The sequence below is a fragment of the Acomys minous genome (genome assembly GCF_964271855.1).
Source record: "Acomys minous genome assembly, chromosome: 3".
Lineage (NCBI taxonomy): Eukaryota > Metazoa > Chordata > Mammalia > Rodentia > Muridae > Acomys > Acomys minous.
This window is the reverse complement of record NC_140485.1, coordinates 34,545,543-34,569,574: the sequence shown is the minus strand read 5'-3', so window position 1 is coordinate 34,569,574 and position 24,032 is coordinate 34,545,543. Positions and strand designations below refer to the sequence as shown.

At 40.2% G+C, this 24,032-nt stretch overlaps 1 protein-coding gene across 1 annotated transcript in view; it reads right to left on the bottom strand.

Annotated features, from left to right (window-relative positions):
• Positions 1 to 996: 996 nt before the first annotated feature.
• The window catches only part of AQR (aquarius intron-binding spliceosomal factor), a 70,371-nt gene continuing 47,335 nt past the window's right edge, over positions 997 to 24,032 (bottom strand). The window contains exons 24-35 of the mRNA XM_084776321.1: positions 21,195 to 21,304; positions 19,040 to 19,175; positions 17,910 to 18,119; positions 15,848 to 15,985; positions 14,527 to 14,598; positions 13,251 to 13,438; positions 12,495 to 12,666; positions 9,830 to 10,000; positions 8,081 to 8,166; positions 5,775 to 5,949; positions 3,689 to 3,802; positions 997 to 1,529 (exon numbers count right to left, since the gene is read on the bottom strand). Of these exons, the coding sequence (XP_084632447.1) occupies positions 1,239 to 1,529; positions 3,689 to 3,802; positions 5,775 to 5,949; positions 8,081 to 8,166; positions 9,830 to 10,000; positions 12,495 to 12,666; positions 13,251 to 13,438; positions 14,527 to 14,598; positions 15,848 to 15,985; positions 17,910 to 18,119; positions 19,040 to 19,175; positions 21,195 to 21,304 (1,863 nt within the window). The 3' untranslated portion in view covers positions 997 to 1,238. The remainder of the gene's footprint in view (positions 1,530 to 3,688; positions 3,803 to 5,774; positions 5,950 to 8,080; positions 8,167 to 9,829; positions 10,001 to 12,494; positions 12,667 to 13,250; positions 13,439 to 14,526; positions 14,599 to 15,847; positions 15,986 to 17,909; positions 18,120 to 19,039; positions 19,176 to 21,194; positions 21,305 to 24,032) is intronic.

Sequence of the window (24,032 nt, the reverse complement as noted above, 5' to 3'; positions counted from 1 at the left end):
TCCACTCTGCACATGGGAGCTAAGCTCACTCACTCTTATTGCCCAGATGTGGGTCCTGCAAGTCTTCCTGTTCTGCTGGATGATGAACGCTGGCTCTACTGTACTAGTTCTATCTGATGCCACTGTGGTGTGGAGAACCTGTCCTGTGTCTAAGGTTCTAATTCCTTAGGTCTAACGTGGGCCCTACCAACAAATATACTCCAGTGGACAATCAGGCACGCTCAACTGTTTGACACTGTGCTGAAGTTCATGCTTAAGAACACTACAATTGGGCTGGTAAGATGGCGTAGGGAGTAAGAGTCCTGGTGACCAGGGTTCAATTCCCAGCACCCACATGAAGGTTAACAACCGCAAGGAATCTGACACCGCTTCTGACTTCCATGCATGTGGTACATAGGCATATGTGCAACCAAAACACCCTTCTACATACAAAATGAAAATAAATAAATTAAAAAGAACCACATAGAGTTTTAAAAATTACAAAACATTTGGAAGTTTTAAGTAAGTTTATGGTTTTGCACTGAGCTGTCTAACAGCTGTCTTTGGCTGTATGCTGCCCATGGGCCACACATACTCGGGTGACTGGAAATTGTTTTCAGACCCAGAGAAGAAAATATATGCACGTTCTTTGATAGGCTGTAAAGACCTTCACCCTTTGGTTGTGAATGTCCTTACAGAAACAACAGTGGGAGAAAATGAGTGTCTGACACCACCTGGGTCTCTGTTCACAGAGCTGACAATTATTTCTAGTACCCTAACTAAACATGTGAGGTGCGGGCAAATGAGGTTTAGCTAGTCAGTGCTGGCCTCGCAGCTACAAGGCCCTCAGTACGAACAATCTGCAGCAGGGCACACAATAAAGTTTAACAGCGCGCAGGCAATCCCAGCACTAGGCGGGTGGGAGGAGGATGAGGAGTTTAAAGTCATCATGGAGTCAAGGCCAATCTGAGCTACATGAGAGCCTGAAAAGAAAAAGGGCAAGTATGTCTTACACACTTTATAGAAAATCATTTTAATGTATTATCACAGATAACACTCAGCAATCAAAATTATTTTCTCTTCTGAATGAGCAAATTAAACTAGAGTTGTTTATATATTTACAAATAAAAAATATACAAAACAAAGAAACCAGCTAATACAAATAAGGACTTGGTGTCATTAAAGTCCTATAGCAAGTGTGAAATTCAAAAGGTAATTTTACTTAGATTATGGAATGTCCAGGCTGAGCTGCAGATAGGCTATTTGGTCTCTGTGGGGACAGAAGCAGCTTCTGCTGCAGCGATAGGCTTGGCTGCAGCAGCACCATCACATGGGGCAGAGATGTCTTCCATCTGACTGGAGCCAGCCTCAGTTTGACTGGAACTCCCAGGTTGAGGTGCTGGGGTCTCTTGACTCAAGTTGGCATCTGTTGGACTAGGTATGAGGTTAGCTTGAGCAGATATGGCCTCTTCTTCTGCTTCCATTTCCGTTTCTTGACTCTGAACTTCCTCACCTTCTTCCACCATGGCAGGTGGCAGTTGTAAGAAAGTCTTAAAAAAAAAAAAGCCCCATATGAATTTGATTGTCAAGAACACTGGCTTATAAAGCTGAGCAAGGTCTCATATTACATCACTTCTTAATACACTGTTTCTGCTACAGTTCTTCAAACCCTGCTAGCCATTTGCTATGAACAATTCGACACAGTTGAAACAACGGTCTTGGTTCTGCTAATGCCAAAGAAAAGGACATATGTCACAAAGCAGTAAAAACCAACATGAAAAGTTATGAGAGTTTTAATCAAAGGAAATTTGATAATGCTTCTAAGAAAGCACAGTGGTTGGTTAGGATAATTGCTACATCAACTTGGGGCTGTCCTTCACTGAAGGAGCCTGTGAGGACAGCGTAGTCTTAAGACCAGGACATGGTGGAGAGGGAGGGGCAGAGCTCAAGCCTCCAGTGTCACTCATCTGGAGGAGCATGACAGTCACCCACGCCTAGCTCTTTCTCAATGCCTTGGCAGCCTGGAGCAAAGGAAGCCATAACTTCTTTCCTTCTGGATTGTGTTAGCTAGTAGGGAACATGAGAACATTTTAAAAGTACCACTCAGAACAGCAACGGGCACTTAGTGCAGGGCTACGAGACGGAGACACATAATGATCACAGAGAGACAGCCTTGAAATTGGTAAGGTGCTAATTTCCTCAGTTTGATGCAAACAAGTTCACTCCTGGAGACATTCTATTTCAGTTACAGTCAGCTTCTCTAGAGCTAGAAACTGGCCAGCCGAGTCTAGGTAGAACAGGTCATTTTTTAAAAATGTTAAGATCTGTTTATTCTCAGCTACTGTAACACAGGGAGCACAGGGAGGAAGGATGGACAGGCACACTGAGTAGTAGAAAAAAATGGAGTTCAGAGAGAATGCTTATGTAGACAGCCAATGGTTTTTGTTTTTGCTTTGACTAAAGTCACAACCAGCAGTTCAAAAGAGAATAAAATAGTCTACTGAGGAAATGGCAGTAAAGCTACAGAACACCCACCTATGGATGAATAGATACGATACCACATGGAACCTTGCCGGAACTCAAAATCTACCCAACCTCTAAACACCACACCCCAAACTGTAACTGGTAAAAGGTAGTCTTTGCCACTTGTAGGCTAAAGGAAGTAGTTTTAGGACATAAAAGAATGAACTATAGGAAAGTAATTTTAAATATCAGATATCAAAATTCTACTATTAAAAGCTTCTTTAAAAATAAGAAACGCCACAATTTTTAATCTAGGAAGGAAAATTTATAAAACATGTACCGATAAGGGACTTGCAGCTAGAATCCAGAAGACCTCTCAGAGCTTATTACAATAAAAGACGTGAACAGACGTTTCTCCAAAGAGGATACACAAGGGGCAAATAACAATATAAAATGATTCTCAAGTGAGGAAAAATGAATTAAAAAACAAAACCAAACAAAAAACACCATAAAACCAAATCACACTGAGTTCACTGTATTCCTAGTCCCTGCTAAAATAAAAAAGTTTACTGAGTCAAGTGCGGTTTAGGATGCAGAGTGACCACACTCGCAGACTCCTATAGGGAATAAGTTTTATTTGAAAAAAAAATTGAAAACCAGGCTGCCACTTTAAAACGTTTAGTGCACATGTAACAGATCAGCCAGCCGCTTCCTCTCCTCGGAGGTAGAAGGGCAAAGACTTTCCCAATAGTTACTTTGTACTAGCTCTCAATGGAAACAATCAAAATATCTATCAACAGGTGAATGGGTGAAAAGAAGGGACCACTGTTAGCATGTAATGACATAAATGGCTTAAAAAGAAAGACAGGTGGGCTGAGTAATAACCGACTGAAAAAATCAGAGTGCATGCTGGATGCTTATGACGGCAGAGTCACACCACGGAGGGCTTGGAGAAGGGCGAGAAGCACAAAACGACACAAGGAAACTGGGACAATGGCTCCAGTCCTATCTAGATTAAGGAGATAGTTGGAGGAGTACATACATAGATGATAAATACAGAATGCATCAAATTGTACATTTTGCGCACGTGTACTTGATGTCAATTTATATCTATAAGAAAGCATTAAATGAATAATAACAATATCCGGCTGCATACTCCCCGTAGCAAGTTGGCATTGAGATTCACTCTACAAAGGAGTTTCTTTCCACAACGAGAGCAGTGAGAGCCAATGTTGAGCAGACTCACCTGATGGTAATGGTGGGTAGTCTGTATCAAATGCATGTACATATTATACACAAAGTTCGCCATCTGGGGCATATTCTTTATCACTTGTACTTCATGAGGTGGCCTTTCTCCATTCTAGAAGAAATCAAAAACAGAGTGAAGTATCTAGCAAGGAAAAACCTAAAACTCACCATTCATGTAAGTCCATTTCTATATCTATAAAACCTCACGAATAGATGGAATAGTGTTCTAAAACAACAATTTGCATCACTGTCTGGAATCCAGAGAGTCTACAATTGCTTCAGAGTGAAATGCAAGAATTATTTTTCCTATTTGTATTTTTCTGAAGTAAGATATTTTTTTAAAAATATTTTTTAATTAATTTGTTCATATTACATCTGGATTGTTAGCCCTTCCCCTGTTTCCTCCCATTCTTCCCTCCCTCCCACTTCCCCCCTTCTCCCCTCCCCTATGTCTGTGATTGAGGGAGACCTCCTCCCCCTATATATGCTCTTAGAATATCGAGTCTCTTCTTGGTAACTTGCTATCCTTCCTCTGAGTGCCACCAGGCCTCCCCATCCAGGGGACGTGGTCAGAAAAGGGGCACCAGAGTTCGTGTGAGAGTCAGATCTCACTCTCCACTCAGCGGTGGAGAATATCATGTTCGTCGGCTAGGTCTTGGTAGGGGTTCGAAGTTTACTGCCTATTTCTCCTTGGCTGGTGCCTTAGTTTGAGGAGGACCCCAGTGAAGTAATATATTATTTATTATTGTTCACATGTAGCTATCAGCCATGGAACTAATATTCAAATCCCCATGTTATGCTCTGCAGCATTTGTTGGGTTCTGCAGAGTCACTGTGGCAGTGCAGACTCGCCACATGCAGTACCCTGAGAGCTAGATGCTGCACGTATGCAGTAGGATGAAGTGACTTCCTGAAGCAGTTTCTGAGAAGGTCACTCTAGCAATTAAATAGCAAAGCAACTGAAGTTTTATCCCAGACCGGTCCTCCTCCCTCAGCCACTTCAGAAGATTGGTAACTTTCCTATTTGTGACCACTTGCCCTTTCTTACTGTAGGGATCAATGTGGAAATCTATCAATGTAAAAACAAGTTTTCCAGGAGAAAGGATCTTCCCTTCTAGTGGGGAGCAGGACACAGTGAGTCTATAAAAGCCAGTGTGGAGCTGCAGGGTGGTTATCTAAGCAGCATCAGGGCATTCTGTGATACTTCCCCACAACCCTCCCACCCTTCCCTCCTATTTTCTTATAGCAGCATTTCTTAAAAACAAAACAAGTAAACAGAAATGTCTTTAAAGAGTAAAAATCTCCAAAAAACAAACACATGAAACTTGTTTGTTTTAGAGGAGAGGAGTAAAACAAAAATAAGTTTATTGAATATGTTTAAAACAATTTTACTTAAAATTTAGTAGATCTCTGGTACATTTCATTAAGTGAAAAAAGCAAAACCCCAAAGTCTGTAGCACGCTGCAAGAAAATACAGTAACATTAAGAAAATAATCCAGTGTCTGTGCCTTTGTGTGAAAGGATAGAAGAATAAACTGCATTAGTTTACCCTACAGAGAGGAGTGAAAGGAACGATGGGTAAGGAGGGAGGAGCCTATAGAAGTTAGAAGGTTACGGTGAAGGTGAAAAGAGTGAGAGTGAGTTCATATACTGTATGTGTTTTCCCTGCCCCAGCTCCTCAGAACGCAAGCTTGGCAAGAACTAAATTAGATTATTCTGTTAACTTACAAGCTAACGGCCAAAGGAGATGCTGTGTGGTGATTAGAACATGGGCTGCCTGCTTTCAAATTTTAGCTCCTCTACCCACCTGATGTACGGCAAATTATTTAACCTCTCTTATCCTCAGAAAGCCTCCTGAGCAGATGTGCTCCTGAGATGAAGTGAGCCACTGAACATGTAGGATTGAGTCCTAGTATATCATACGTTTTAGGAAGCATTAACAGATACTATTCCCATATAATTCAGTTCTCGGGTGTAAGGAGCACTTCATATCGGAGATTGGGTATTCTCGTTAGCGTGGTCAACTGTAAGAGAGCCCACTGCCCACTTGGGGCATACTATTCTACAGAGGGATGAAAGGCCTACCTTTCTGGATGTTGGAAAAGGTTCTGTTGGAATAATATGCAAATGCAGCGGGCGAGCAGTGAGCTGGCTGAAGGCAGGAGTCAGTTCAAAACAATTTTGGAAAAGAGATACTCTAGCGAAGATATAAAGGCCAAGTCTGGCTCTTGACATGGCTACCACCAAGCGACGGACATCCCTTTAGGAAAACAAAATAGTTAGCATAAAATTAATAATGTATGTATGTAGCCCCCTTCTCCTTGTATTACATAATCTACTAAACAGTCTCATTCAGCTACTGCAATAAAGTCCTTAAGGACTTAATAAGCATAAAGCAGATCAATGCATGTGATCAGTAAACCAAGTGAACACTTCATTGCTAACATCTTGTTAGTAATTTTGTATGTGCATGCACAAGCATGAGGCAAAATAACCAATGCCCTGGTTCAAAAGATCTACACAGCCCTGCTGGAATCACAGCCGTGCAGGGGACAGTCACCAACCGTTGCACTATCATCACTATGACTATTACCTTCTTTCACTTTTCTGTTTGGCAAATTCCTAGGCTCTATCCAGATAAAGTTTTCCTTCCTAGAACATTTCCAGTTTTACGTTAGAATCCTACTTTCCTTTGCGTCTCCTCACATTCCTAACATAGATGTACACAGATTCCCCGCTGGCAGTGTGCTAGCTTCCGGATATATACACACATACATCTAAGTGCCAGGACTCCTTAGCATGAATTCTTTCACAGAAATAGAAAAGAAAATGTAAACAATGCTATCTAGGGAAAAATGGAACATTGGAGGAAGTGGCTTAGGCGGTTTTGAGGAACCACTACACTATTGGGTTTGGTTTCCTTGTCACACCCAGGAGGCTCCAACTGTGGATACAGGTCAATGCACAGCACTGTCCAGGTCCCTCTGAGAGAACATTTGTCACAGCCTTAGGTACTAAGCAGCTAAGAGGCCTTTTACATGTGCTGTCCACATCCACATGAGAAAAATGGAACTGAAATTTTGGGCACATTCAAGTAAAGGCATCTTCCAAAATTATTTGAATGGGTCCCACACTCCAAACTCTTCAAGGGTGGAGATCACAGAAGCTAAATTTATTCTTGTATACCCAGAAGCTAGTGGTCTGCCAAATAACAGAAGGATAGAGGTGTTTTTAATTAGAAAACTTGGAGGCCATACTGAGATCACCTTCTAGTCATAAGCATTTTTAGTTTTCAGAAACTTAGGCAGCGATCACTATAGAATTCAAGATATTAAATTAAAAAGGGCTTATTGTTAGTGTACGTGTACAGGTATTTTATCTGAAAGTATCTAGGTGTAGGCCTTGTCCTTGCAGAAGAGGACACAGCACCCACACACTCACACTTGACAGAGATGTCTTAGGTCAGCAATGACGGCCACTCAGACAGTAGTTATGTCAGTCAGGAAAAAAAACCTGTTTTTAGAAGAGGCCTAACACTATGCTTGATAGTACAAAAAGCAAAGCAAAGCAAAGCAAAGAAAAAACAAAAAACAAAAACAAACAAAAAAAACCCCCAACAACTAAGTTTAATGCTATCATCTGTAACAATTTCTTAAAACCCTGCTGCCTTTGCTTACTCTTATATAAAGACTAGGCTAATAGAACCCATCCTCAGCTCCACGGAGATCTGGACTTAAGGACAATTTATGAGAGCTTGGAGAACCTTCTCTTTATAGTCATTGAATAAATGAAGATGATGTAACTCTAGCTCTCCTGAGTTTTGCTAGTAAGTCACATGAGGTGAAAATTTATATAAAATCAAGCGGCTGTTCTGTAATAAGAAGATATTGCTCCCATAAATCTCTAGTACATAAATACATCACAAAATGATAAAAATAGGTTATTGCTTGTTTGGACCACACTTAATCCTGGGAGAACAAATGGCTCCTTTATCCTCTCATGAATCTGAAAGATGGTGGGGAGAGAAAAAAACCAAAAGCCTTATGCCCTGAAAAAAATGTCCCTGAAGTGGCTCCCTTCCACCTCAGCTCCTTTGATTCCTGACACTGTTTTTAACAGACCCAAGACTATTAAGATCCTATGGTAAACAGCTCTCTCTGCATGTCACTGAATGAAGAAACTACAGCTTTTTGAGTTAAAATTTCAGTAGTAACAGCACTGACAAACTACGTAAGAGATCTGATGATAACTCTGACAAAAAGCACTACAGGCTGCCACAATGATTAATTACAGCAATTAACTGAAGAAATCTAGAACTACTTTGTCATTGAAGCTCAAACTGAAATAGACAGTAACCTTTAGGAAGAGTATAGAGTTTGTACCGCACACACCTCAAATGGCCCACAGCCCTGGTCCGCACCAGAGACAGGAGGATGTAATCGTTCTGTTGACCTTGGAATCTATCAACAGTTGTCACCTAGGAAGAACAAGGTGGGCAATGTGGCATGTTTTCAAAGCACAGTAAGGTATTATCTAAACCAAGTGTTAGAAACAAGCATCTTACCTTTACAGTGATCTCAGAAGATCTTACCAACTCTAACAAGTCAGTGAGCACCACTAAAGCACAGTAAACGTTCTGGAACACATCCTCCTGCCACCTCACACTCCTGTCTCCAGTACTACTGCTGCTAACAGTTAAAGAGCTGTCTGTGGAATATAAACCATCCTTCACTAGACTGCCAGGCTATGTTCAGCTTATTAAGTGGAGTTGCAAATACTCAAAAATATAGCTGAGAATACTCACTTATTATTCAATGTGTGTTCTTAGCATTCTTGTCAAAGTGAAAAAAAACTTCCTAGTACTTTTTATTCAGTTGGAAATTGTACATATAAATAGGAAGGGAGGTTCATGAAGATTTTAGCCACTAATTTTTAACTCCAGCTTTCATGCCTGTTCTTTGAATTCAACAAAACTTACTGCTTCCCATACATAAATCACCATTTATGGTCCCTTTGATTTTAGGAAGTCTATAAGAGACTTCTTTGGAAGTAGACTTCACAATGAGTTTTGACAACATATACTCCAATCAACCACCACCACCACGCTCATCACCTTGTGCCCGGCTGTAAACAAGCAGGCAACTCCCAGCTCCAGGCAGTGCCTGATCTACTTTCCTTATTTTCTGCAGGCTCTGAACAAGCACACAAGTAGAACCATGAAGTCTTAAACCCAGTTTTTGTCAATAGCATAAGGCTTCTGTGGCTTTTCCATGTTGTACACAGAGATGCTCACTCTGTCCTGCTGCTGAATATACCAGCTGGTGGACACTATGTTTCCTATTTAAAATAAGGCTGCATCGAGTATTCAAAAATTCTTCATGGACATGTTTTTATGGCAGAAAGCGGAACTGCAGGGCCACATTAAGTGTATGCAAAATGTCATAAGCTATCAAACTACTTTCCAAAGTTTCTGAACCAGTCTATACCAGTGATGTCCCAGGCCCCAAGTTTCAGCTGCTCCATCACTTGACATGATCAACTTTTGCAGATTTATCCATTCTGTTGATGCAAAGAAGCATCATATTGCATTTTTTAAAATTTAATTTAGTTTTAGTCAGGGTCTCATGTAGCTCAACCTGCATCAAATTTGATATATAACTGGGGATGGCCTTGAACTTCTGATCCTCTTGCGTCCACCTCACTGGACTTGAGACATGCACCACAGTGCTGAACTGATGTGGTGCTGAGAAGGGAACCCAGGGCTTCAAGAAACGAAGCAAGCAGCCTAGAAACTGAACTGCATTCCCTGCTCCCTACTGTATTTTCATTTACATCTTTCTGACAGTTAATGATGGTAAAGATAACTAGATACAGAGAAGGATGCTTTATCGATTACTTGTAGGTCTTGTATGAAATATGTCTGGTTCACTTGCCCATTTTATATTAGTCTGCTTCATTTAAAATGACTTTTATAAAACCTGACATTCTGAAGTTTGTTCTCATGTGAAATTCTGCCACTATCCTGACCTGCTAAAAGCCTGTCTGTGAGACAAAGTGGAGCAATAAAAAACTTTTAATAAATGCAAACCTTTCCTTGACAAAAAGATGGCTATGAAAACATACTACATTCATAAAAGTACCTTGTTTGGCCTTCCAATCAATGGGTTGTTCCCACATCGTCTGTTGATGATGTCCCGAATCAGGTGTTTTTGCCCATTGTATGTTGTTAGAATACTGATCTTGTCCGCCGGGTAACCAAGCAAGCACATGTACATGAACAGTGCGACAACATACTCTGCCTCTCCAAGGTTCTGTAACACAAGCACACACACTGTACTTCATGGAGTGGCTCACGATCTATCACCTTGTTACTCTGAGCACATCTTCAGTGAAAAGTTAACAACCTGGATAGCTAAGTGCCTATTGTTGATAGGTTGAAGGATAGCCTAACTCTAGGTTAATATTGATAAAAAAAAAAAACAACTTGGTATTTGTAACACAGGACACTGAGTCATCAACCTAGAGGTTAATATGTCTGGGGCCACAATGCTCACGATACATTGTCTGTGCAATGTACTGTAACTGCAGCCGTGAGGACAGATATTAACACAAAGGGGTAACTATTCAAGGACTGGTATAATGTGTAGTCTAAGTGGATGCACAAAGAGTAGCAGTACAGCTGACTGCACTGTGCACAGCGCTTTCATAGCCTCTCATGCTTCCTGGTGCTTCCCCTGAGCTTATTTCTGCTGTCTTCCTGTTGCCACCTGAACTGGACTCATCTGGTGAGAAAGTGTGCCCCCAAACCAGCACTAACTAGCTAACTGCTAAATTACATTTTGGTTAAAGATGGGCAATACAAAGCCTAAAAGCAAGGGCTTTACTGAACTTCAAAGTGAGAAATCTGACCCAGAGCTTTTTAATCCAGCTCCGTTCAAGCATCAGATGAGACAGTACAGCAAGAACATAAGCACATCATGGAAAGCAAAATACAAAGATAAGAAGCTAGATTCCCTGCAAAGGCAAGAGGAAAATTACTGGACCAACTTCAGAGACACCATTTATATCCAGGTTCCTGGTGACAGACAGTCTCAATTATCTCTTTCATTTAAATTCTCCAGTTCTTTGGAAGACAGGAGACAAAAGAAGCCACATGACTGTGTAAATCTCCATCTTCTATATTGGTAGCAAAACACATTTATCTGGGGATCAGCTCCAATATAGATAAAAGAACAAACCAGAGAGCATGAAAGTGACCTTATGTAATAGATGTTAACTGAATAAAACCCAGTTTTGAGGACTCAGGTATTTTTGGCAAGATTAATGTACTGACTTCTCAGCAAATAGAACCCAATTCCTTACTTATTTGCAAGGAAGACTGCTCAATTCAGCACACTGCCTGAGTTATGTGTGAAGTTTAACAGGAAAACAAGTATACTTTGATAAACATTTTGGAAGCTGGGCCAAATAAGTCAAGGTTGCTTTGATATAGGGACTTCCATTCATTTTCTATCTAGTCTCCTCTCGGATACCATTTTTTGTTTTGTTTTGTTTTTTAAAAAATGTGTTGTTTAAATGTACACTGATCATACTTGGGGAGATAAGGTTTTCAATACTTCAGAAACACATTTAGCAATAACAAACATCATTTGAGAATACCCTTTTTTCTTGATATATCAAAAATTTATCTGGGACAGAATTAACAAGTAAAGAAACAGATGAGTAACTTGGATGTTTCAGGCAAAGACTCAGAAACCCTGGTGATGAAGCCATCAGGAGACGCCAATCAACTCCCACACTACCTTTGAAGGTGGTTAGTTTTTATTGTGACTATGGCTCTAAGTGAGTTATCCTCATTAAAAGGTTACGTTTGTCCCCAGGCTTAAGTATTGAGAAAGGAACTAAGTCTTTCATGTAGAACAGGAAAAACTTACTCTGATAACTACGTAAATTATTCATTTCCAAAATAATTTGTAGTGAAACTATTTCACTATGTTGTGTTTAAAAACTCACCCAACTTCTTATTTAGAATTACTAGGAGCGAGAATAGTGTTTTTAATACATGTGACCCAGGAGTCTACACGTCCCATGTCTGCTCCATCATCAAGCACTGTCTGACTAAGGGATTTATTTCTGTTAGGACTTCACTCATTTTTCTCTAGGTAAAGTATTTTTCCTTTGTTTCATTTTTCTGCTGGGGTAATAGTTTTAATTTACTTTCAAAGGTTTATTTTGTATATATGTATTTGTCTGTGTGTTATCCAGAGGCCAGAAGCAGGCACCACATCCTCTGGAACTGGCATTATGGCGTTAAGCTGCCCCGTGGATGACCTGGTCCTCTGCAAGCTCAGCAAGTGCACCTAACTGCTGAGCCATCTCTCCAGCTCCTGGAATATTCCCCCTCCCCTTTTCTTTCTTTCTTAAGAAACTGAGTTATTTATACAGATTTTAGTGAGAATTTAATATATTGTTTTTATTTACATATTTTTTCTCAAATCAATTAAGATTTTATTTTTTCTGATTTGTTAATAAAAAAGCCTTTTCTTAACACATCATACTTGTCAATATTTGCTTTTTGAACTTTCTTCTGAGTTTACAGTTATTCTTTGTATATCTCTGATCCATCTGAAATTGACTGTGTCATAAGGAAAGGCTGCAACCTCTGTTCTTCTCAGTAGCTGGCCACATGGCTCAGCGTTGCTGAATTCTGTAGTACTTTAGTCAGGCGAACACAAGATGAACCCAAAGTCACATGCTGTCTTAGCTGATCAGAGTTAGATGAACTCCAAAGCCTCACTGCCTTACCTGATAGAAGTAAGGGTTAGGCTCTGACTCCCCGACTCCCTGGAAGTCTTCCACGTTGATGAGCTGGAAGTCGTACAGCAGGCCGGCGTTGGCTGTGCTGAACTCTGGCAGGAGCTGCACGTGTGGCAAGTTTCCTAGGTTCTTGTAACGCCAGTTGTAGAGGTTACACAAGCTGTCCCAAAACAAAGCCCCACAAAAGACAAAAGATTAGCAAGGTGGGACCCTTCAGTATGCAAAAGGACATTCTAAGGAAATACACTTTTTTAGTTTCAGTTGCCAAGTTAGGTCATATTTTTAGCAACACTACTTTGGCAACTTTAAGCTCCTTATTCCAAATTACCAAGACTCAGGGGACTGAAGATGTTACAAAGATGACAGCTCTCCTGTGCTCCTGTATAAACACTGCTGCTACATATCATGAACTACAAAGCTGGGGAAGGCCAGTCAACAGGGACACTAGGAGGACCTATGATGTGGCTGCATTCCTTATGAAGTTAAGAACCAGTGTTTTCCTCTTGTCACGGTTGCTTTACATTAAGGTTATATCTTTTGGAGACAGGATGAAGTAAAGCCCTTTCAGCCAGTATCAATTTAATAAAGAAAACAATTCACTTGGTCAATATGCACCTTAAATAAGAGACAATAAACATGGTTTCAGATTTGTAGAGGGCAATGCCTAGATCTTAGAGGAGCCTAAAATTTCCTGTACAAGGTCACTCAGGGAGCCTATATGCTTAACTTGAAGTGAATTTTCACCTTGCCCTGGCTCTGCCTTGAGCATCGAGGTCCACAGTAGGAACGCCAACCCGGACAAAGCGAGTGAAAAGGGACTGCTCCATATTGGAGTACTTCTGAAAGGCCATGTTCTTAATGACCGGAGGTAACTGGTGGTGATCACCAATCATAATCCATCGTTTCAATCGGCTGAATCCGTCTTGAGGATTCTAGAAATGAAGTGAGGAAACACGAAAGCTGTGTAATCAATACATTACTGATGGACATCTAGCTTACCACACACTGGTCATCAGATGACTTCACTAACTTACAAACTCTCAACCTTTACCAGCTCTATAAAGGAGCCTAGCAAATTTACAAAGTGAGTTGGCACTGAAGCAAGGATGCCAGTACTCTTGACTGACAGTAAGCAAGGTGGGGAAGGTCTGAGCAGACAGTTAACAGGATAATCAGAAGACATCTTGAGAGGTTAGGTCAGCAAACATGCCCAAGAACAGAAGCAGAAGATATCAAAGTGAACAGCTGGTACAGAAGGACGCCAAGAAGTCCTGAAGACCTTGCGGATAAGTAAGGACCACACTGTTAATAGCTTCAGATACTACCAACTTCCACGTCTTATTCTACACGCCACATTAGGTTTTAATATCATAGCTTATAAAAGCAATTTTGATAACTTACTTGTCTGTAAATTAAGTGGTCTCTAGTCTTTAATTGGTAATTCCACATTTTGTTTGTAATGCTTCAATAGTAAATAATATTGCATAACAAGAAACATTCTTAAAATAACACTTGGTTTTAAAATTAAGGCACACAATTAAGAAAAGCAATGTATTCAGGGAACACTAGGAACAACTGCAGAAACAACTCTAACAAAAGGAAAGACAAAACAACCCTCCAAATTACATAATATAATTTTCTTGATTAAAATTCATGTTTTGTATAACACACACACATTTAATTTAATTTTTTTTTTTTTTTAAACGTGGTCTCATTATGTAGCTCTGACTGTCCTGGACACACTCTGTAGACCAGGCTGGTCTCAAATTCACAGAGATCCACCTAATTCTGCCTTCTGAGTGCTGGAATTCAAGCCACTATGCCTAGCTTAATCCATACATTTTTAAATAGTTCTCCAAAAGGGAATATAAAGCCATGGATAGATTAGAGGAAGAGTTTACAGGCTGCAACAGACAACAAGGAGTGAAATGAGGGAGAGCAGGGGAACCATGACGACCAGCACCTGGAGTACAGCGAGGATGCCCGTGTATTCCTGTCTGTCTCTGGCCTGTACTCTTACCTGTAGGAGAAGAGGTATAAAGGTTTCTATTTCCAGAATCTGAGCAGCCTCTTCCATTAAAATGTTGTCATACTAAAAAATAAAACCTTGTTAGAGTAGGTGAAAAGCCAAACAATTACCACCTTAAGTGTAACAATGGTCAACAAGCCTGAATAATTTCACATTAAAACAGCAACGCATAACCTATGCAATGAAACTGCAGCCTCATTAACCTCCACTCATGTCCTTAACTTTAGAGTAACAATATATCTATGCTGCGAGGAAGGTGCTACGATCAGGCTGTAGTGATTAAATAAATTAATAGAGAAAAAGAATGATAAGCAATATTTTTAGACCTCATACAAAGCTATACACAAAATTAGTTAAAAATTCTAGTATTGGCTATACTGACATCCTTTGTTATTAAATTCCTATAATTTAACATCAAATGTTATACACACAGATACATATTAGTCCAAAGAAGACAATATTGAGGATATTTTGCAGAATATTTTGTAATAGGACTAGGTTACACCTGGATATATTCGCACTACCCATTAGTACGGTATTTATTGTATCTGCCCGTCTCTGTAGAGGACCCTTTCCTCTAAGTCAACAACAATTCTACCATCCTGAACTTATTTGGCACCATCTTTCAGCAAGTTCACATATCTTAATATTTGTACCTACTGTCCTCAACAAATGAACTGCTGCCATTGCATTCAAACTTTTATGCAATTCTTTCTTAAACAACAGACCAACACAGGTACAAATCTGTGTTCCAGTGAGAGTTTTGGTTAGTACTGGCTGGTAGTGACAAAGATTATGAAAATTCAATTTATAACTCAACTGTTATGTTCCACTTTAACTGAGTCATAAACATCAGTCCTCTTCATATTTATGAGACAGTAAGTTATTTTAATATCTCACTTGATAGTATAAATGAAATCATTCTACTATGGAAAAACAATGGGGACTGGATGCATGTTTACTATGTGAATAACGTCTCCGGTGAAAAGGATTGTAAAATACTCTTGTATCTGTTTAAACATTTTTTAAAAACTAGTGATATTAAGTAAAAATGAAATCTTCACAATAATAATCTGGCTAGACAATCAAATGATCAATGTTAATTGGTAGACGCATTACTAAAAAATTAAATTAGATTTAACTTCATTAATCATATAAATGTTATATTACTTTTAAAAGAGACCTTTAAAGCAATTATGAATGATACTTTTCATAAGAAGTGAACCAATTTCCAAGGAAAAAGTATTCAGCATTAAAAAGAAAAAGAAAAAAAAAAACCAGCAAGAAGATGAACTAAGGATTAAGTAGTTACCTTGAAACCCAGCTTGACCAAATCATGCCGTTTCAAGGCAGCGTGAGTACATGTCATAGCAATGATTTTGGCTTCCTTCACCAGGAGGTATTTAGATCTGTCCAGTCCACTGCGTAGCAGTTCCGAGGCTCTGAATTCCTATGACATGAGCACCAACAAGCCAACTTTAGGATAGTAACAGTTCATGTGTATATAAACACAACCCACCCAATCAGACAACTCTTGAGATGTTATTAAAATAATACATAAATATTTTATAAACCAAGCCCAATGAACCATAATAAAATAATAAGTTATGCCTAATGAGTTATAATTCTTTTTGCTATTTGGGTGCCATTTAAATTCAAACAAAAGTTGATATTCAAGCAATAATCGGTACCTTTTTGTTTTGTGTATAAACTATTTGCATTATGAAAAAGTATTGAGTAAAATACCAACTACCAATGTCCTTGCATTATTCAAAGTCCCTCTAAGAAAAGAAAAACTACTTCATATATTCCTATCAAATAGCAAAAACTGATTATACAAATGACAGAGGACTAAAAAGCCAGCAGCAAGGGAGATCAATCAATGCAGACATTAGCAATGGCAAGAAAGTCACTGTCCCTGTAGACTAGGAAGGATGAAAGGAGAAGCGGTGTTGTCCGAGCCCACGGGCCCGGGTCACCCAGCAGCTGGAACTGTAGTGGGCCAGTCTAACAAACGCTGGAGTAAAGAGGAGATAAAGAGGGCAACGGAAGCTGGAACTCCCACTGTCTCCGTCAGAACATGCTGGATCTAGCTAAAAGCCAGCTGCCACAGAACACAGGGACGTTTCGTCTACAAGGCTCAGTGTGAAGTGCGGCTGTGGTAGAGGATGGACAGGTACAACAGGATCAGGTTTCCCCAGACTCAAACATTACACACACTTACTTCAATTTTTATTTTTTTAACATTTTGTTTTGTTTCTCAAATAATTTAAGCATTACTGATTCAGGTGAAACACTCTATATTCCCCAAGAAGGCAGCTGCTACTACAAATTGAGATTATTTTTAACTTCTGATTTTCAGAGGATAATGTTCACATGTAAAATTGTCATTATCCTTTATAGCCATCTACTATTAATGAGTGTTAATATTTACTAAATACCAACTATGTGCCAGGCACTAGGAAATGGGATGGAGGCACATTTAGAGGACAGAAGGATACAAAGTCCCTCTTCTTTGTACCTGGAGTGACACTGTCTATATCCCCATAAGGAAACAAGCCTGAAGATGACTGCTTATAAGCCTGCTGCAAGGAGTGTTTGGGGGGCTACTCCTGGGGCTCCGGCAGTCTTCTCCATCTCTGGGTAGCGATAGTCCTTACTTCTCTTTCATATCAGGATCAAGCACCCTGGCTAACACAGGAACTTTATTTTGTGTCTCCCAATCAAGAAGCAAGAAGAACTAAGAAATGGCATGCCTCAGATTTCCATTAAAAAAAAACCTACTGCTAAGTTTCCTGATGGAGGGCTGCTGATGCAGCTAGGCTGGCAGTGCTCGCTGACTGCACAAAGCCTGGGGTTTGAGCCTAATGCTGTATGAACTAGATATGGTGGATGCACATTTGCAATTCCATTCCTCAAGAGGTAGAGAAGGGCAGGAGCTTATGGCCATGTTCCACTACAGAGGTTCTGAGATAAAAAAGAAAAACAAATTCTGATGGAAACATGACTTTCTTAAATACTAGTATCTTTTAGACTTGAAAAGGCAGAATTATAGAGATATAATTTATTTTAACTCTTGCTTATTTCTTAACTAAAACTATATCTGACTGAGTATGATGGTATATGCCAGCACTTAGAAGGCAGAGGCAGGAAGATTTCTGAGTTTAAGCTAGTTGGGGTTTATGTAGAAAGTTCCATGCCAGCAGGCACTATGTAGTCTGTCTGTCTGTCTCATACATATACACAGTAAATATTTTCAAAACTTTTTCTAAAACTAACAATTTGATTTGCAATATAAGAGTATTTAATTTACCTCATTAAAAAGATAAGCCACAGACTCTTAAAGAAACTTTAAAGCAGTTGAGAAACCGTACCTCAAGCTGAGTGAAGATTTTCTTAATATGCCTGAAGCACCCTTCCGCAATTTCCATGTCTTCCTCATAGGATCTGCCTTTAAAGATGGGTTGAGGAGCATTGGCAAAATACTCATGGAATGGGAAGAATGTGGCGACCTCTGCAGCGTCTGGGCAGGTGCTTGCTGTATTTTTCACTCTGCTGATGTATTCTTCCCAACGTGACATTACCTATAGAAAAAACCCAAGTTGTTCTTTGCTGGCTGGATTATGCTTTAAAACTAGAGCAAATCTAGTGAAAATGAACTAAATAGTCTGAACCTAAAGCTGACTATTTTACAAGACAGTGCATGTCTTATTTGCTTCACAAAACCCATGAAGTCCCATTTTTAATGCACTCAAGTGGTTTGTATAGCCACTAATGCGGTTAAGTCCATTCTCTCACATTTATTAAACATTTTAATGTAAATACACAAACAGCATTACTACATTGAGAACAAGTCACATAAAAAATTATATAAAGAAGTCTGCACTATTTGATCTTATTTTAATTCACTTGGAGTTATTAGTAATACAAAGGACTTATCATTTATTCATTTATGTGGCTTCTTCTCAATGGTTTTCATGTTCAGAAAATTAATCTAACAAAGCCACAGTCTTAAATTGAAATTAATTAATTCTAAGAGACAGTTTATTTCTGGGTATAAAAATAGAAAGAACAATACACTTTCCCTTGTTGGCTGATAATGACATAATAAAATTATGTCTTTGTACTTTGCTGTGACTGGGTGGGTAGAATATTTAGAGAGACCGAATGTAAATATCAAGAAAGAAGAAAAATGACTTTCAGGGTAGCAATATCAGCTTTAACTGAGGGCTGTTTATAAAGAAAACTGAACCATAAAATGACCTGAGCTTGATGTGTGGAGCCCACAGTATAAAAGGAGAGAACCAACCCCACAAAATAATCAAGTAAATGCTAAAAACCTGAAGTAACAATAAAAGCAGAGGATTCATAATAGTTTGGAAAGGCCATATACCTTAAAGTGCTGAGACAACACTAGCCTTCCAAGAGCAATCTCTAGAACTCAGGCCACTTTCCACCCGAGACAAGCACTATGAAGTCTGACTTTAAAGCCCTCCAGTCGAACCTGATACAAGAAGAAATAGCCCGCAGTTTCACAAGTATATGAAGCATCTCCTGGAACCCCCAGACTCTTCTGTAATCGCTTGACTTCTTCTAAAAGTTCTATTCTTCGAGCCAGGACATAATTAACTCTTCCATATCTAGAATTATCAGACAGTTGGGAAGGCAAAACTGTAATTAAGAACTTTGATGAAATCAATCAGCAGAATTCAAGAAACTTTAATAGAAACTATAAATGGTCAGAGAGAAAGAAAAAAGTAGAAAGCCCAATTTAATTTACATTTAGTTATGAGCAATTGATAAACTAAACGATAAGTGGTATATCTTGGGCCACCCTGCAAGGAAGTTATTTAAAGTGTAACAGAAAGCCCAGTGCTTATATGCAAACATGCTAATGGGGTGAGTGGAGAGAACATCAGTCCAGCAAGCCATGCCTACCCACATGGTACAGTGTAACCTAGACCAATAGGTTAGGAACAAACAGTGGGCAGACTGGGTAATTTGAACAGCACTTCTCCACTTCACTATCATAAAAGCACAATGTTTCAAGGCTTTGAAATGAATTTGAAAATGTATTCTATGTTGCCTGCATTTCTTAGTGTGTAGTTTAGCACTCAAACCTAGCAGGATCGTAAATATTGTTGTGTGAGTGAACAGAAGTTCGGGAGACCCTTGTCCAAAGATATGTGGAGCAAAACTAGTGGGAGCAGAATTAGGGCAAGCCTATCCACACTCTTTTCACAAGGGCGCCATGTCTGCTGTAACACCTCCATGTCTGAAACATTAGCGGGCAGTCTGATCAGTGCTACGGATGTGCTGACAGGCTTGACTAAGGAACAGTCTCGTTTCTGAGTTTCTAGGTCCTCCAGTGTGCAGAGGCCACTGGAAGCAGCAGGAAACAGAAGCTGGTCTATATTTGTATTTTCCTTTCTTTCTCCTCCCTCCCTCTCCCCAACAGTGTTTTAGTGCAGGCTAGGCATAAATCTTAATCTCCTCTTCCTACGCTTCTCTAGTCGTGTGTGTGTGTGTGTGTGTGTGTGTGTGTGTGTGTGTGTGTGTGTTCGTTCCAGGGTCCCATTCATTACACCAAGCAAGACAGAGTGTGTGCTCTGAATAACTTTTCAAACATTTTGACAGGTAACTTTTTTATATTTCCTTGTCTATAGTTAAAACTTTCTCCAACAGATACTTTGGTCACTACCCTACTCATTAAAAAAAACAATAACAACAAATCAACCAACCGAACAAATGGAATAGTTTTCTTCAAAATTCCACTGGATAGCCATTTTAAGCATCTTATATACATTTTTATGGGCACTGAACAACTAGATTTAACATTGAACTTTTTGTTTTTTAAAACTTATTATTACTATTGTGTGTGTATGAGATGAGTGCATGTACATGTGTGTAAGGCAAAGGGCAATTCTCTGGAATCTATTCTCCTTCTGCCATTATATTTACAGCCTGGGGATCTAACTCAGCCATCAGGCTTTCGTCTGCAGGTGGAGTCACCTTACATGCCATCTGAACTGCCCCTACTCTGTCTGCATGAATGGCCTTAGCAGGAGGAAATACCTATGGGAAGATTTCACAAGCATCATCAGCTGATCCAACCCAAGAAGCCAGAGCCACACTGGCTTACACTGTGCTGTTCTCTCTGTAACACACTAACTTTGTATACGCTACGTATTTGGTGATCTCTGAAGTAAGTGAACTCTGAGTAGACATAATTCAGTAATATAACATTCTTCTGATGTCTATTATCACTTTAGGTCAATGGTCATATTCATCAAACAAAAGATGTGCTGCTAAGGATATCTACCTATTATTGTGTGTATTATCTGAGTTTCTATATAAATTAAATGTTATTATAAATCTTCAAGAAACAAACTGTTAATGGTAGAAGCAAATTAGTTTTATACAGTTTTATTCCACTTAAAACATATAATATTAAACATTAAATACAGGGGTAGCCACAAAGAACTGGAGCTAAATTGTACTGTGCCTGCTCTTTCAGTTCAACAGATCAGGCAGGGGCCGCTAGAACCTTCTGCATTAGACTTGATTAGCCATACCTCTTCTTGGCATTTTTTTAAACAAGAAGTAAAAAGTTAAAAATTCTTTTGTGCATGTTTCATCTTCCACCCCCTCTGTCTCACCTGCTAAAATCTTTCTCTGTCTCTAGCTCTTCTTCTCCATGACCCAGACGCAGGAGGTGTCGTTCATCAATGTCTAAAGCCATGATTTTCTCAAACAACTGGTTCAGAGCCTGGTCAGAAAGGCAAATGGATGGCAGTGAGTTTAAAAGACTTGCTAAGTTCTCTGAAGTAGAACAGAGACTGGCTTCTAGAGTGACAGCGTAATGTCCAGTAATACAAGAATCAAGATTCAATCTGAAGTAAGCAGGAGAGGATGGACAATAATTCAGCAACTGGAACTGGGCAGTGGGACGGCAGAATGCAGACCGGGTGAGGGCGCGCTCACGGAGAGGGCCAGCCAGTTCTCACATGCTGCCGCACACTGTCCGGTGAAACCCACTTAGAACTCACTTCTCTCTACCCTGGAAATGTTCATTTAAGGGCTCCCTCAAATCCGAATACTTATTCTGCAACCTCTGTGGTTAGGAAAATTTTTGTAGAAAGGAAAAAAGAACTGAAGGTAAAAAAGTCTCATAATTTGGGAAGATAGACTAAATAAAGGCCTCGTTTACAATGTTAGCCACTGGCCAGCATCCGTTCACATTCATCAGCACTCCCACCTTGCCTCTCCAGCTAACATCCACATTCAGGCTCCACAATGCTATACGCATGCTTTGCTGCCAAAATTCTAGCAGATTTGGGAAATGGAAGGCATTATTTATTTTTTAAATTTAAAATTTCCATCACTTAGCATTTCATACTATTCAAAACTCAGAACCCAATCAATCAAACTACATAGTATTATTTGCTATCTGTAATAAAGATTGAGAAAGAAAAATTATACATTGTAAAATCAGAAAAACTTGAAGATTTTCTTTTGAGATAGAAAGTTACTGGAGGAGTGCTTGAGAGAGACAATCAAGTGAAGACCTGGAATACCACTAAGAAAGGGAAATAAACTAGACCATCACAAACATCGGCAGTGGTGGGAGAGAGGGACCTGGGTGAGAGGGGGGACGGGGTGGGGGAAATCAGGTGTGGGGAGAGCAGGGATGGAGGGAAAGAGCTGGGACAGAGAAGAGAAACTGGTGTTGGGGAATCTCTGGGTAAGATGAAGAGCTGGGATAGGGGAGGCTCCTGGGAAGATACTGGGGCTACCCTAGCGGAGACTCCTAGTAGCAGGAGATACGGAGACTGAAGTGGCCACATCCTGTAGTCAGGCAGGACTTCCAGTGGAGGAAGGGGGATGCCAACCCATCCACAAAACCCTTGAGCCAAAATCTGTCCTGCCTACAAGATGTGCAGGGATAGAAGACAGAACAAAGATCAAGGGAATGGCCAACCCATGACTAGTCCAACTTGAGACCCACCCCATGGAGAGACCCACCCCATGGAGAGACCCACCCCATGGGAGAGACCCACCCCATGGGAGAGACCCACCCCATGGAGAGACCCACCCCTGACATTATTAATGATACTCTGCTATGCCTGCACACAGCAACCTAGCATAACTGTCCTCTGAGAGGCTTCATCCAGCAGAAAATGAGAACAGATGCAGAGACCACAGCCAAACATTAAGCCGAACTCAGGGAGTCCTATGGAAGAGTTAGGAGAAGATTGAGGGATCTGGAGGGAGCAAAGACACCACAAAAGACCTACAGAGTAAACTAACCTGGGCTTATGGGGGCTCACAAAGACTGAATCACCAACCACAGAGCATGCGTGGACTGGTCCTAGGCTCCCTACACATATGAAGCAGATAGGCTGCTTGGTCCTCAAGTGGGTCCCCTAACAAATGAAGCGGGGGTTGGGGGGGCTTGGGGGGATTAGGGTGGAGGGTGGCTGTCTCTGACTTGAACCTGTTACCTCTCTCTGGGTCCTGTTTCCCTAACAGGGCTGCCTTGTCTTGCCCCAGTGAAAGAGGAGGCACTTAGTTCTGATGCTACGGTGGGTTGGTACCCAGCATGCGGGGTGGAGTGGGGGACGGGGATGTAGGAGAAGTGGGTGAGAGCGTAGGATTGGGAGGAGAGGAGGGGGTGGGGTTGTGCTTGGGATGTAAAATGAACAAATAAATTAATGAAGAAAAAATAAAGTTCAAGAAAGAAGGGGGAAAAGAATTAAGTCAAATGACAATCGGCTACCTGACAGACAGACAGGTGACGTGAACTTGAACAGACACCACAGCAAGGCCTGCAGCGGCTACTCTATGACAGGGCTTCTCTAGGTCTGCGACACAGCTCATCCTAAGGTGCACGCACTGTAACAGATCTTATCAAGGCACCAGACATCACAGAGATGCTGTGATGACACACAGCTTACTGTCTGTACAGTAACTTTATTAAATAGAGAGAAGAAAAAAAGGTCCCAGCACTTTGTTTTATTGCATTTATTCAGGGGAAGAAAAATTAACTCTTTCTCCCCAAATCAATAGGTCAACAAAAATTTGGCATGCCGTATAAGCTTGTTTATAAATTCCAAGACTATTCCAGATGAGTAAACTGTAATATTACTAAAAATAAGTAAAACTCTAAATTAAACAAGCAATAGAATGACTGACAAACCAAAGACTGTAGTTCAGTGCAACCCAAAATTTCTAAAGATACATTAACTGCTGTCACTGGTGGACCCTGAGAAGAAGTTCCTCCAGGTTTTGAGGAAAGCACTTTGACCACAAGTTGGGGTACTCTGAGAGTTGCTGGTCACATTTTATGCCAGAGCTAGTAAGGCGTAATCTTTCTTCCGTGTTTCTGACACCCTCAGAAGGTGAACACAGCACACAATAATCCTTCGTGGAACAGACTCACATGCACCCTCATTGGTGTTTACACTGCACGGAACACTAATACACATTAGTGTGTA